Source organism: Cetorhinus maximus, chromosome 16, assembly GCF_964194155.1.
Source record: "Cetorhinus maximus chromosome 16, sCetMax3.hap1.1, whole genome shotgun sequence".
Lineage (NCBI taxonomy): Eukaryota > Metazoa > Chordata > Chondrichthyes > Lamniformes > Cetorhinidae > Cetorhinus > Cetorhinus maximus.
The window spans coordinates 18,776,742-18,791,906 of record NC_135894.1 but is presented as its reverse complement, the minus strand read 5'-3'; the positions used below and the strand labels follow the sequence as shown (position 1 = coordinate 18,791,906).

The window sequence follows — 15,165 nt, the reverse complement described above, 5'->3', positions numbered from 1 at the left end:
CATTGCTAGTCACAGCTTGTCATTTAGAGTATGTGCCCATTCTCCCTACTTTCTGTCTCATTTGCTCAACCAGTTTTGCAACCAGGTCAATAATTTACCCACGGAATTTAACAATCATTTGAGGTACTTTATCAAATGTCTTCTGGAAGTTCATATAAATAACATCCACAGACATTCCCCTGTCCACTACTTTAGTCACTTCTTCAAAAAATTCAATCAGGTTCATAAGGCATTTACCAATCCATACTGGCTCTCTGATCAACTGAAAATGTTCAAGGCTTTCAGTCAAGCTCTCATTAGTTATGGACCCTTATCAGTTTCCTGACAACAAATGTTAAGCTGACTAATCTATAATTCTTTATTCTCCCCCTCTCACCTTTCTTGAATAACAGAATGGCAAGCACAAATATCCAGTTCAAAGGAATGGTTCACAAGTCAAGAGAACTTTGGAAGGTCCAAGTTACCTTTGCTTGAAGACATGTGCTGTGTTTGTTGCATGTCTTATGCTTTCTCTTATTTTATTCCCTGGCCTCTTCCTTTAAAGCTCTGTTTTATGTTACCCTTTACTTTCACATTCTTGTTTTTCTCTTTCCGGTTTATTGCTCACGCTGTTGTTTTCTATTCCTAGTTTTTCTTTTTAAAACCCTGTTAGTTTAGTGTTTTTTTTCAAGGGTAGGGATTGTGTGGACAGTGTTCTTCGTCTCCTTTTGTTTTAAACCCTTCTTGCCCATAATCTCTTCTTTCAATGTCTGTTTCACTACTGTCTTTTTGAATGCCTCTTCCTAATGTTATTTTTAATTCCTCTTCCTCTCGTGTCTTTCTCTTGAACTCACAATTGCCACTTTTTTCAACCTCCAATTCAAAATATATGTCTCCCAACTCCTCAGGACTAGATACGCCAAATACTTGCTATGCCACTACCTTCCTCCCCTCAACTACTCAATGCCCCCTACCTTCACGCCCAAAGTACCAACTAACCACCCCCCCCAAAGATCCTCTGTATTTTCCTTTAGTAGTTCCTCACCACCTCTCTCCCCACACTCATGAAATTTTTCCCACGCCACTCAAACCTTTACAAGAGAAATAATACACTCCAGTGTCATAACCATTGTTACAACAGATCAATCTCCTTTTTTAAAAAAAGCTAAAACCCCTGATCCTCATGAAAACATCTACAAGGGATCAACTGGTAAATATTAGAATGTATTGACTTCCTCATAATTAAAATTGTGAGTGGAGCTCCCTACTTGGCACAGTATAAGACTAAGGGTGTTTCATGTGTAATAAAAAATGTTCTCCCTTTCACACCTACCCCCCTCCCCACTAATCAGACATTAAAAGAGACTAGCAGAGAACCAGACCTTAACTATTACGAGAATAATTTCAGGGATGAGTGAGTTTGATTATGTGGACAGATTGGAGAAGGTTGTGTTGTTCTCCCTAGAGAAAGAGAAGGTTGAGAGGAGATTTGATGGAAGTGTTCAAAAATCATGTGAGGTTCAGACAGAGTCGATAGAGAAACTGTTCCCATTGCTGGAAGGGTCAAGAACCAGAGGGCATCAATTTAACATGATTGGCAAAAGAACCAGTGGCGACATGAGGGAAAACCTTTATACTCAGTGAGTGGTTAGGATCTGGAATGCACTACCTGAGAGTGTGATGGAGGTAGATTCAGTCATGACTTTCAAAAGGGAATTTGATAACCACCTGAAGAGAGCGAATTTGCAGGGCTACAGGAAAGGGCGGGAGTGTGGGACTAGCTGAGTTGCTCTTACAGAGAGCTGGCATACACATGATGGGGCTGAATGGCTTCCTCCTGTACTCTAATCAATCTATGATTCTAAGTGGGTTGATTATTTACATTAAATGATACTGAAACGCGAGCCTAATATATTCACGAGGATATCTTCTTGATATTGAACTGGACAGGTTTAGTAATGATAATGCAAAAAGGTCTAACGTTGTACCATCTGTTCTATCCCCGTCGTATAATGGCGTTAGTGAATTCACTATGGATTGAAGCCTACTTTAACAAGTAAGTCCAAGGTGTCCTTTAATTGAGAGACTTATTATGTGTGTGCTTGGTTTATTAGGTACATCAAAGCAGGATCAGAGTTGACATGGGACTACAGATATTCAACAGGAAGCATGCCTGAAGAAGAAATTCCATGTCTTTGTGGATCTATCAATTGCAGAAACAGTATAGTGTGATACTTCTATCAAGTTTCAAAATTCTTCATTGTAGAGTTGAGAAATGCAGATGTGATGCTCTAAATTATTACCAGCAAAGATATTTCCACTCACCAGGAACCAAAACAAGAATGTAAACTCGTATGTCAGCTCTAAATTTAAAATGGTTCTCCAACCCCCATATTTTCAGCTTATGATTCAGATTGGGCAAATAATAACAGTTCTGTGCCTTTTTAAAGTTTATAAGCTTTATTAACTCGTACTATAAATATTTTTTTGCAATTTAAATGTCGAAATTAACTGAATTGACGATCTTGTCATTGCCATGAGACATTTCTCACTTTAGAGACAGTACACAGAAAAGTAGAAGTTTTAGTGGACTAGAGACACTGCTGGGTTGTTGTCCTCAGCCATACACACCAGAAGATCCCAGATTTGTAACAAGTTACCTGATCTCAGCTTTTGGGACATTACAATAGACCTCTATCTCCTAGGCTGAAGAGAAGAAAGCTTGGGTGGTGTTCCCACTTGAGTTTTATTTAATGATTCACGCTAGAAAATGCATGTGTGAGAAGATGGGATGAAAACTGATGATTCCTTCCCCTACTCCCCCTCCCTCCCAAACTGCAGTCAAAAAAGCTAGTCAGATAAGCATTCTTGATTTACAAAGAATGTACAGCCTTTTGGGTGAGATACAAAATTTCTTCCCGTACACTCTTATCGTTCAGGAGAGGAGGAGAGAAGATGGGTGGATGAAGAAATTCTGTGATAAAACTGGTGAAACTGAATCAAATCCAAACTCTTTATCCTGGCATTGCTGGCAGAAAGCTTTATCATAATTGAAGTTGCAAATTCTAGAGAAACATTTCATGTTCCGTCCAACATTAATGATTTTTTTTTTGCAGTTGCTTTGGTGAATATGGACCTTGCTCATCTACATGCATAGGAACAATTTGAGGATATGTGCTGGCACACTATTTTCTGTTTGTTGAATACTTCTATTTGGTTTTGAGCCAGCAACCTGCAACACAAAGAAAAAAAAAACTATAAACCCCCATCTTGAAGTAGCAAACACTTCTAATAGTGATTGCTGTGATGAGACCAATTGCTTTAGTATCGAGATAAAAACAAAAAACTGCGGATGCTGGAAATCCAAAACAGAAACAGAAATACCTGGAAAAACTCAGCAGGTCTGGCAGCATCGGCGGAGAAGAGTACAGTTGATGTTTTGAGTTTTTTCTTTGAGGACTCGAAATGTCAGCTGTACTCTTCTCCGCCGATGCTGCCAGACCTGCTGAATTTTTCCAGGTATTTCTGTTTCTGTTTTTGCTTTAGTATCGGTTGTGTAATGGTCAATAGACAGAGACCAGTCTAAACAGGAGTTGAAATGTATATTTACATAATTACAGCATTTTGAATGCTCAATATGTAAACCCTTCAATGAAGGTCTCACCAATTAAAAATGTAAATAGTCTTTGTAAAGGTGATAGTAAGCTCATTTCTGGTGCCAGTTTTCAATAACCAGACCAACATGGATATCTTTTAGTAAGTATTTGGTATAAAATTTGAATTTTGCTTTCTACTAACTGATTCTCAAAAATGATGCCTTCTGGTTGGTTCTTTGTTTTTCTATTTCTTAAAATCAGATACAAGACATCATTTTACATAATTTCCTATTTTATTTCAAAATTATTTTCTAATTCTTGGCTTTTGGCGATTGTCATAAAAACCCATCTGGTTCACTGATGTCCTTTAGGGAAGGAAATCTGCTGTCCTCACCTGGCCTGCATGTGACTCCAGACCCATAGCAATGTGGTTGACTCTTAAAAATGCCCTCTGAACAAGGGATTTAGAGATAGGCAATAAATGCTGGCTTAGCCAGTGAGGCCCAAAGGGAAATCTGCTGTCCTCACCTGGTCTGGCCTGCATGTGACTCCAGACCCATAGCAATGTGGTTGACTCTTTAAAAATGCCCTCTGAACAAGGGGATTAGAGATGGGCAATAAATGCTGGCTTAGCCAGTGAGGCCCACATCCCACTAATGATTTTTTTTTTAAATCACCTTTGACAACACCTTCCAAACCTGTTACCTCTACCACCTAGAAGGACAAGGTCAGCAGATGCATGGGAACACCACCACCTGCAAGTTCCCCTCCAAGCTACACACAATCCTGACTTGGAACCATATCCCTTCACTGACGCTGGATCAAAATCCTGAATCTTGCTCCCTAACAGCACTGTGGGTGTACTTGCATTACTTGAACTGCAGCGGTTTAAGAAGGTGGTTCACCGCCTTGAGGGCAATTATGGCTGGGAATAAATGCTGGTCCGGCCATCAATGCCCACAGTCTATGAAAGAATAAAATAAATCTTCTCAAAACACTCGAGAGTTTGGCAGGAGTCTTCCATGAGAGTTCTTCCCCACTGCTTAACTGCACTGAACTCTCCTAAAGTGTCTCACTTTTTATGCCTTTTTTCAGTGTGTACTTCGATGGATTATTGATGAGTCCCTTTCGCCCTATAGAGATTTACTGTTTCAAAATACCCTATAAAACATCCAGTTCTTGTCTAAACCTTGGATTGAAAATTCAGCTTTTAATGCTATCCACCTGTCATTAGCTTCTTGAGTCTTCACAGTACCTCCTATCCATAATCCATAACTCTTACCTCATCCTTTCCTGATTCAATCTCGAACTATTCTCACTGACCAGTTGCATCCTCCCACAACGCATTCCATCCCCGGCCTTCAAAACGGACTTGCAGAAGTTTGATTAATTCACATCTGCCCTATCACCAGCCAAAGTTGTTCATAAGACCTATTAATGAACTGTATACAATGGCTATCCTAATCTTTCTAATTGCTTATCAGGCTGTTGAACCATGGTGATGTTCACTCAAGTAACTTCTGTTCTACTTCCACGCACAATGTATTCAGCAAGTATTTTAACTGGGTACAGTTAAATGAAAAGCCTAATACAGTTTTGTAGCATGGTTTGTTTTAAATACTCGCCAGTTTCTCTCCTTCTAGGTCTCATCTGACCTTGGGGCCCCTTTCTGTGGTAGGTACAGGTGGCATCACCCAAGAACAATCATTCCACTTATTTGTTTCGAAAGAAACGAAACATTACAAAGTGTCCAGAAAAAAACAAAACTTGCAGGACTGACCTATTCCCTCACATATTTCAAGCTGAATACATACATACATATATTTATATCTAAGCATATTGCTAATTTCAACAGTACTTTGAGAAAGCTTTTACAAGCCAGTCTTCCATAGAGGGATAAGAATGTGAGGAATTTGTGAGGAAATGGAGAAGACAATATTGATAAATGCAGACTCAGTCTGAAGCCATGACAAATAAGTCATAAATACTGTACACTTGAGACATCAATTAAATTGATTTTGAAAAGCTGAAAGATAACAGGTTTTCATTGGTTCTGATGGACATGGAGGAGATAAAAATGTAATTGACTCGCCATCACACTGCAGGAGGAAATGGAGGTGGTGTGCACTGGGTTATGAAGAACTTATTAAATGTAGAGTGAAATCAGCTAAGTTTGATCAGGTTAGATAAATGGAGGAGAGATAAATTATATGAAAGAATTGGGTATTCTAAGCTAAAGCTAAGTATTGAGTTGATGAATGGAGTTAGATGACCTGAAAACCAGTTTTATAAAGCAGATTTTAGTTGTGATTTATAATTTGTCACTGATAAGTAATTAGCTAAAATATATTGTCACTGCTGAAAATGAAGTGGAGATGTATTCGGCTACAAAGGCTTCTTGAGCTCTCAAAGGCTAATGGAGTCCAACATCCCTCAACCAGCGAGTGATTATTAACTTTGCATTTGAACATCAGCAATTTAAAACTTAATACTCCACAAAAGGAGGCTATGTAGGAGAGTTCCACAGTTAGTAATTTCTGAATTTTCACTGGAACCATTCCATGCAGATCTTTTTTTAATCATTCAAGAGATGTCGGCACCACTGGCCAGGCCAGCCATTTATTGCGTGTCCCTAATTTCCCCTGAGAAGGTGGTGGTGAGCTGCATTCTTCAACCGCTGCAGTCCATGTGGCGCACGTACACCCACCACTGTTAGGAAGGGAGTTCCAGGATTTTGACCCATTGACAGTGAAGGAAAGGTGATATATTTCCAAATCAGGATGATGAGTGACTTGAGCCTTGTAGATGATGGAAGACTTTGGGGAGTCAGGGCATAGTTACTCTCTGTAGAATTCCCAGCCTCTGACCAGTTGTAACCACATTATTTATATGATTAGTCCAGTTCAGTTTCTTGTCAGTGGTAATCCCTAGGATGTTGGTAGTGGGGCTTCAGTGATGAGAATGCCATTGAATGTCAAGGAGCGATGGTTAGATTCTCTCTTGTTGAAGATGGCCATTGCCCACCACTTGTGTGGTGTGAATGTTACTTTCCACTTGTCAGCCCAAGCCTGAATATTGTCCAGGTCTTGCTGCCTTTGGACATGGACTGCTTCAGTATCTGAGGAGTCGCGAATGGTGCTGAATATTGTGCAATCATCAGCGAACATCCCCACTTTTGACCTTATGATGGAAGGAAGGTCATTGTTGAAGCAGCTGAACATTGTTGGGCCTAGGACACTACCCTGAGGAACTCCTGCAGTGATGCCCTGGAACTGAGATGATTGACCTCCAACAACCACAACCATGTTCCTTTGTGCTAGGTATGACTCCAACCAGCGGAGAGTTTTTGTCCTGATTCCTGTTGACTCCAGTTTTGCTAGGGCTCCTTGATGCCACACTCAGTCAAATGCTGCCTTGATGTCAAGGGCAGTCACTCACCTCTCCTCCATCAGTAAAGTGATGGAAGGGAACATCAACAGTGTTATCAAGCGGCATTTGCTTAGCAATAACCTCACTTATGCTCAGTTTGGGTTCTGCCAGGGTCATTCAGCTTCTGACTTCATTACAGCCTTGATGCAAACATAGAAAAAGAGCTGAACTCCTGAGGTGAGGTGAGAGTGACTGCCCTTGACATTAAGGCAGCATTTGACCGAGTGCGGCATCAAAGAGCAGTAGCAAAACTAGAATCGATGGGAATCAGGGGAGAAAAATCTCTGCGGGTTAGAGTCAAACCTAGCACAAAGGAAGATGGTTGTGGTTGTTGAGGTCAATCATCTCAGCTCCAGGACATCACTGCAGGAGTTCCTCAGGGTAGTGTCCTCGGCCAAACCATCTTCAGCTGCTTCATCAATGACCCTCCTTCCATCATAAGGTCAGATGTGGTGATGATTACACAATGTTCAGCACCATTCATGACTCCTCAGTACTGAAGCAGCCCACATCCAAATGCTGCAAGACCTGGACAATATCTATGCTTGGGCTGACAAGTGGCAAATAACATTCACGCCAGGCGATGCACACAAATGCCAGGCGATGACCATCTCCAACAAGAGAGAATCCAACCATCGCCCCTTGACATTCAATGGCATTACGATCACCAAATCCCCCACTATCAATATACTAGGGGTTACTATTGACCAGAAATTGAACTGGACTAGCCATATAAATATTGTGGCTACAACAGCAGGTCAGGGACTAGGAATCCTGTGGTGAGTAACCCACATCCTGACTCCCCAAAGCCTGTTCACAAGACACAATTCAGAAGAGTGAAGGAATGTTCTCCGCTTGCATGGATGAGTGCAGCTCCAACAACATTCAAGAAACTTAACACCATCTAGGACAAAGCAGCCCGGTTGATTGGCACCCCTCCACCCCCGATGAACAGCGACAGCTAGTGCCATCTACAAGATGCACTGCAGAAACTCATCAAAGCTCCTTAGACAGCACCTTCCAAACCCACGACCACTACCATCTAGAAGGACAAGGGCAGCAGGTACATGGGACCAGCACCACCTGCAAGTTCCCCTTCAGACCACTCACCATCCTGATTTGGAAATATATCGCCATTCTTTCACTATCGCTGGGTCAAAATCCTGAAACTCTCCCTAACAGCACTGTGGGTGTACCTACAACACCAGGACTGCAACGGTTCAAGGAGGCAGCTCATCACAACCTTTTCAAGGGCAGTTAGGGATTGGTAATAAATGCTGGCCTAGCCAGTGACACCCACATCCCTTAAATGAATAAAAAGAAGTGGCAACAACATGGGTTTGATCCCTGTTGCACCTGAGGCAGACTTGGGTCCTGCCTCCTCACCCTGTCCCTGAGGAGGGACGTTTTGTGGAACAAACGGGTGGTGTCCCTGCCCTGGAGTTAGAAGCTGCATGTTCAAGGACTTGATGGCCAAGAAAGATGTGTTCATAACATAGCCAAATAGATTGATTATCAATCTGCAAAACCTTCCAACCCACACCAGTAACAGGCAGTAAGAGAGGGAGCCATACTGAAAACAGAGTTGGAGCCTTGACCATGGCTATCATAAGCTCCAGAGAACAACATGCATGCAAACATGCCTGTTGCCACAGCAACTTGGAGTCCCAGTGATCTGCACAAACCACCATCACCAGGTGTCGAAGGATTGAGTCGGCTGGAGGAGACATTCTGGGGCATTTATTTATTTATTTGAAAAATATACTTTATTCATAAAATATCTGGAAGAACATTCCAAACCATTTCAAAATCACCATCACAAAAGTACAATCAGGTTCAACTTTTACAACATGGATCACAAGGTACATCAATACAATCAATGAATATTCCAATCATTTCAAAATGGTCAATGCAGACAATCAGACAATGGTATTGGGGTTATCAACATACATCATGTTGCACTCTGAGGTGCTTCAATACAATTATAATACAATTAGCATTCAATGCAGACATTCATTTTGAGCTGTACAGCCCGAGGGGCTCTCAACAGTTCCCAGCCCCTCGGTGATCTATGGCAGAAAGGTCTTAGACAGCGACCCTTCCCCATTGCGCCTTTGCGGCATCTGCCCCAAGCTTTAGTGCGTCCCTCAGCACGTAGTCCTGGACTTTGGAATGTGCCAGTCTGCAACACTCGGTCGGGGACAACACTTTGCGCTGGAAGACCAACAAGTTTTGGGCAGACCAAAGAGCGTCTTTCACCGAGTTGATGATCCTCCAGCTGCAGTTGATGTTTGTCTCGGTGTGTGTCCCTGGGAACAGCCTATAGAGCACCAAGTCCTGTGTCACAGAACTGCTCGGGATGAACCTCGACAGAAACCACTTCATCTCTCTCCAGACCTTCGTTGCAAAGGCACAATCTACAAGGAGGTGAACAGCGGTCTCGTCCCCACCACAGCCACCTCGAGGGCAACGTGCAAAGGGGGTGAGACTCCTAGTGTGTTGGAAGGATCTGACAGGGAGGGCCTTTCTCACCAGCCGCCAGGCTAAGTCTTGGTGCTTGTTGGAAAGTTCTGGCAATGAGGCATTCTGCCAAATGACTTTGACAGTCTGCTCGGGGAACCGTCCCACAGGATCCACCCTCTCCTTTTCCCTCAGGGCCTCTAAGACGTTAGGTGCCGACCACTGCCTGATGGACTTGTGGTCAAAGCTGTTTCTCTGCATAAATTTTTCCACCAGGGACAGGTGGTACGGCACGGTCCAACTACTTGGAGCATTCCGCGGCAGCGTGGCCAGACCCATCCTTCGCAACACCGGGGACAGGTAGAACCTCAGCACGTAGTGACACTTGGTGTTTGCATACCGAGGGTCTATGCACAGCTTGATGCAGCCGCACACAAAGGTGGCCATCAGTAGGAGGGCGATGTTGGGCACGTTTTTTCCCCCTTTATCTAGAAGCTTGTACATCGCATCCCTGCGGACACGATCCATTTTCGACCCCCAGATAAAGCGAAAGATGGCTCGGGTGATTGCCATCGCGCAGGAGTGTGGAATGGGCCAGACCTGCGCCACATACAGCAACAGCGAGAGTGCCTCACACCTGATGACCAGGTTCTTACCCGCAATGGAGAGGGAGCGTTGCTCCCACATGCCCAGTTTTCTTTTCATCATAGACGCTCGCACCTTCCAGTTTCTAACGCATGCCCCGGTCCCTCCGAACCATATCCCCAGCACCTTCAGGCCATCAGCCCTGACGGTGAAGGGGACAAAGGATCGGTCAGCCCAGTTCCCAAAGAACATGGCCTCGCTCTTCCCATGATTTACCTTGGCTCCCGAGGCCAGTTCGAACTGATCGCAGATGTGGATCAGTCTGCGCACCGACAGCGGATCCGAGCAGAAGACGACGACATCGTCCATGTACAGGGAGGCTTTGACCTGAGTGCCTCCACTGCCTGGGATCGTCACTCCTCTTATGCCCGGATCCTTCCTGATGGACTCAGCAAAGGGTTCTATGCAACACACAAACAGGGCAGGGGAGAGAGGGCAGCCCTGCCTGACTCCAGATTTAATAGGAAAGCTTTCTGATTCCCACCTATTGATTGAGACTGCGTTCCTGATGTTAGTGTAGAGCAGTTGGATCCAATTGCGAATTCCCTCCCCAAACCCCATTTTGGAGAGCACATCCACCATGTAGGTGTGCGATATTCTGTCAAAGGCCTTCTCCTGATCCAGGCTAATGTGGCAGGTGTCCACACCCCTGTCCTGCACATAGGCAATCGTATCCCTGAGCAGTGTGAGGCTGTCAGAGATCTTCCTGCCCGGCACAGTGCAGGTCTGGTCAGGGTGGATCACTATTCCAGAGCAGACTTGACCCGATTAGCGATGACCTTGGACAGAATCTTACAGTCCACATTCAACAGTGAAATGGGTCGCCAATTTCTAATTTCCTCCCTTTCCCCCTTGTGCTTGTAGATGAGGGTGATGATGCCTTTCCTCATGGATTCTGACATGCTGCCAGCCAGGAGCATACTCTCGTACACTTCTAGCAGGTCTGGTCCGATCCAGTCCCACGGAGCCGAACACAACTCCGCCGGCAAGCCATCGCTTCCGGGAGTTTTACTCTTCTCAAAGGACTCAAGGGCCTTAGTCAGTTCGTCAGGAGTTAGCGGTTTGTCCAGGCTCTCCCATGTACTGTTGTCTAAGACCTCCGTGATGGAGGACAGGAAGGACTGGGAGGCCGTGCTGTCTGTGGGCTTCACGTCATACAATCTGGCATAAAAGGATTTGCTGATCCTCAAAAAGTCGGACTGCGATGACTTTACTGAGCCGTCTTCTTCCTTCAGGCTGCTGATCACAGAGCTCTCTCTGTGTACCTTTTGGAAGGAGAAACGTGAGCACGTCTCATCCTGCTCCACGGAGCGGATTCTGGAACGGAAGATGATCTTGGAGGCCTCCGAGGCAAAGAGCGAGGCTTGCTGGCTCTTCACCTCCTGGAGTTCCTCCTTGACATCGACCCCCATCGACTGCAGCCGCAGCAGATTCTGCATGTTTTTCTGGAGTCAGGACATTTCCCTCTGTTCCTTTCTAGCTTTCTGGGTGCCTTTGAGGATGAAAAACCTCTTGATGTTTCCCTTGATCGCTTCCCACCAGTGTGTCAGGGACTCAAAGAGGGGTTTCACGGTTTTCCAACCTTTGTAATCCCTCTTGAGCTCCTCAATGTTCTCTGGGGTCAGCAGTTGCACGTTTAGCTTCCATGCCCCCCTGCCCACCCTCTGGTCTTCCTCTAAGTGACAGTCAGCCAGTAGGAGGCAGTGGTCAGAGAAGAACACCGGCTTGACTTCGGTGGATCTGACCGCGAACGCTCGGGACACAAACAGGAAGTCTATCCTGGAACGGATGGACCCGTCTGACCGCGACCAGGTGTATTTACGCTGCGCTCCGTCTGCAGGGTTGCTGAAGACGTCGTGCAGCTTGGCATCCTTAACTGTTTCCATCAGGGATCTGGACGTAGCGTCCAATCTGCTGTCGGCCCTGCCGGATCGTCCAGCCGCATCGATGATGCAGTTGAAGTCACCGCCCAGGATGACCGGCCTGGAGGTCGCCAGCAGCAGTGGGAGCTGCTGAAAAACCTCCAGCCGCTCGGCCCCTTGTGCCAGGGCATACACGTTAATTAACCGGAGTGGAGCGTTCTTGTACATTACGTCTGCTACGAGGAGGCGCCCGCCCACCACCTCCTTAACCTCGGAGACGGTGAAGTTGCCTCCCCGCAGCAGAATACCCAGGCCGGAGGAACGAGAGTCGTTTCCGCCCGACCAGATCGATGGCCCCTTGGGACCCACCATCGTGACCATTGCCTGTAGGAGCTGAGGTGTGGTATCGCACACTCCTGCAGAAACAACAGGTCAGCTTTCACCTTGGCGTGGTAGTCCAAGGTCGCAACACACTGCGTAGTAGATTTAATGCTACGCACATTTATGGATACAATCTTTACACCCATTTTAAAGCATTTAGTCTGTTACCAAACCTGTTGCCTCTGAGAGTCCCAGACCTCTCATTCTGGGGCATTTATTTTATTTACTTTTTTGGAAAAATATACTTTATTCATAAAAACATCTGGAAGAACATTCCAAACCATTTCAAAATCACCATCACAGAAGTACAATCAGGTTCAACTTTTACAACATGTATCACCAGGACATTTATTAGAGACGATTACAAATTCCTACCACCTTTTGTGTGTCGATATCTCTCTTACAGCGGTGAGTGCGTCCGTGTGCCGGGGACACCTTAGGACTATTATCTGATGTCAAAGCCGCAGGTTTGAAAACGAGCCTTCCAATGTTTGCATACCCCAGAGAAAAAGCTCCAGTTACGTGTGCAACATGACGGGAATCCACAGAGCAAGTACACGCTATCGAAAGTGTTTTTAAAGGTCGAGTGTGAGCAACATGAGGATATGCAAATAGGGCGGAAAATATTATTCCCTTTCAGCGGCCGGAACATTACGGTCCACACTCTGTATTTCATTTCCCTAAGGCCAAGTGAGCTAAGGAGTATCGACCATTTTTCTGTCCCTCCTCCTTTTCTCTGTTTTAATGCCTCTCTGGGGAAATCGAAACTGTTCAGTTTGAAAAGGAAATGGGGCGTCCCTCTGCTTCCTCTTCAACCATAAATGAAGAGTCATTCTGTGGGACTGGTTTGATGCCAGTGAAGCCAGTTTGGGGCAGGGGCGGCTGCTGCTGTCTGCTTCAATGTCCAGTGTCGGGTTTACAGGAGCTGGGCGAATATGAGCGAATGTGGGCTGTGTTTCAGGTCAGGGCAAAGCCTCACAACTGGAAAACTATTCAACGATGACAGAATCGCTGTGCATCAGAACTGCCTGGTAGGTATAAGAACAGAAATGGGCATTGAAGCCTCTTCTGTGCTCTGGGCATTTTGCTTCATTTGTGAAAGAACCTAGCTCGTCTCCATCGTATTTTGCTTAATCGGGGATTTTTTTTGTGTCACCATTTTTTTTGGTCTTCAGTTTCTTTACGTAACACTTTGTTTTAACGTTACTTCCGAACTTGCCAAGATGATGCCTGCGTTCTCATCTGGAAAATGGAGCCACATATACTGAATGTCCTATACAGTTACTAAAGGTGGGATTTTAAAGAGAAACAGAGTTCTGTTTAATTCTCTTTCCACAGATGCAGCCAGACCCGCTGAGATTTTTCAGCATTTTCTGTTTTAACTTCATAAGAATTACATGTTCCACAGCCATCCAGGCTCCACCCCCCCCTGTAAATGCATACCTAAAACCCCAAACCTACCTTTCTGTTGGCCAGGCCTGTGTCTGATCCAAGTGTCCAGCTTGCCAAATTTACCATAAGGAAGCCAGGATCTCAATAGTGTTCATGCTCATTCAAGAATGAATGTTCTTGTATGGCAACAGTATGGCAATTCCACTCTAGCCACCCTGCTGAAGTTTGCTGTTCAAGTAACCGAAGTTGTGTTAAAAGCCTTTGGAATTCCATTGTCCAGTTAGTGCTTGTGGTAATATCGCTGGATATAAATTTGGAATCTATTTGGACTGTTGCCTTAAAGGGGGCGTGTAGTTGGGAGTCTGCTTAAGTAGAAATTTTGGGAACTGTTAACGGTAACGATAATTGTGTGTGTTTAAGCTTTTATTTCTTTTTTCATTAATAAATGTTTTAATTTAATCTTTAAAACCTCTGAAGGCAATGGACTCATTATTTGTGACTTCAGTGCACAAGCCTTCTCGTATTAAATACGAATTGCAAAATCATTGTGATAGTGTGGCTAAGTTTCCCTTGTCGGTCTGCCTGGAAAAACCACCTGCCACATCATAGCACACATCATTGCCCAGCTCTGCCTCTGCCTCAGTTTATGTGCTGCTGAAACCCTCATGCCTTTGTTACCTCTAGACTTGACTATTCCAATGTGGCCTCCCACCTTCAACCCTCTGTAAACTTAAGGCTGTTCCAAAGCTCTGCTGCCTGTGTCTAAGCTCACACTGTCCAGTTCACTCTTTCCCCCTGTGGTTGCTCAGCTGGCTCCCAGTTAAGCAAGGCCTCGATTTCAAAATTCTCATTTTTGTTGTCATATCCCTCCATGGCCTTGCCCCTCGCCAGTCCCACAACCCTCTGAGATATTTGCGCTCTTCCAACTCTGACCTCTTGAGTGGCCCTTATTTTAATTGTTCCACCATTGGTCACTCTTTCTGCAGCCTAGGCCCTAAGCTCTGGAAGTCTCTCACTAAACCTCTCTGGCTCTTTATATTTCTTTCCTCCTTTGAAATGCTTTTTAAAATCTACCTCTCTGACCAAGCTTATGGTCATCTGCCTTAATACCTTCCTTTGTGGCTCAATGTCAAATTTAGCTTTATAATGCTCACACAAAGTACCTTGGGGCATTTTATTACATTATTCCGCTATATAAATATAAATTGTTATTGACAGTTGGTTTATAAACCTCTTTTTTGACTTATTTAATTTGAAATAGGTCAGAGTTCCTTACAAGAACTATATTACTGTATCTGAAAAAGTTTTATAGAAATGTTTTTAAAGAATCATACCTGTTACCACCACATTGCTGTGCATCATCAGTTTAAGGTTACAATGACAATAATTGGGATGACAGCTGGGCAAGGGTGATAGGATTT

At 44.4% G+C, this 15,165-nt stretch overlaps 1 protein-coding gene across 1 annotated transcript in view; it reads left to right on the top strand.

Moving 5' to 3' along the window:
- Window positions 1-15,165, top strand: part of LOC144692043 (uncharacterized) — a 158,686-nt gene that overhangs the window by 79,674 nt on the left and 63,847 nt on the right. Inside the window, exons 23-24 of the mRNA XM_078560601.1 lie at window positions 2,094-2,209; window positions 13,229-13,383. Coding sequence (XP_078416727.1) covers window positions 2,094-2,209; window positions 13,229-13,383 — 271 coding nt within the window. The remainder of the gene's footprint in view (window positions 1-2,093; window positions 2,210-13,228; window positions 13,384-15,165) is intronic.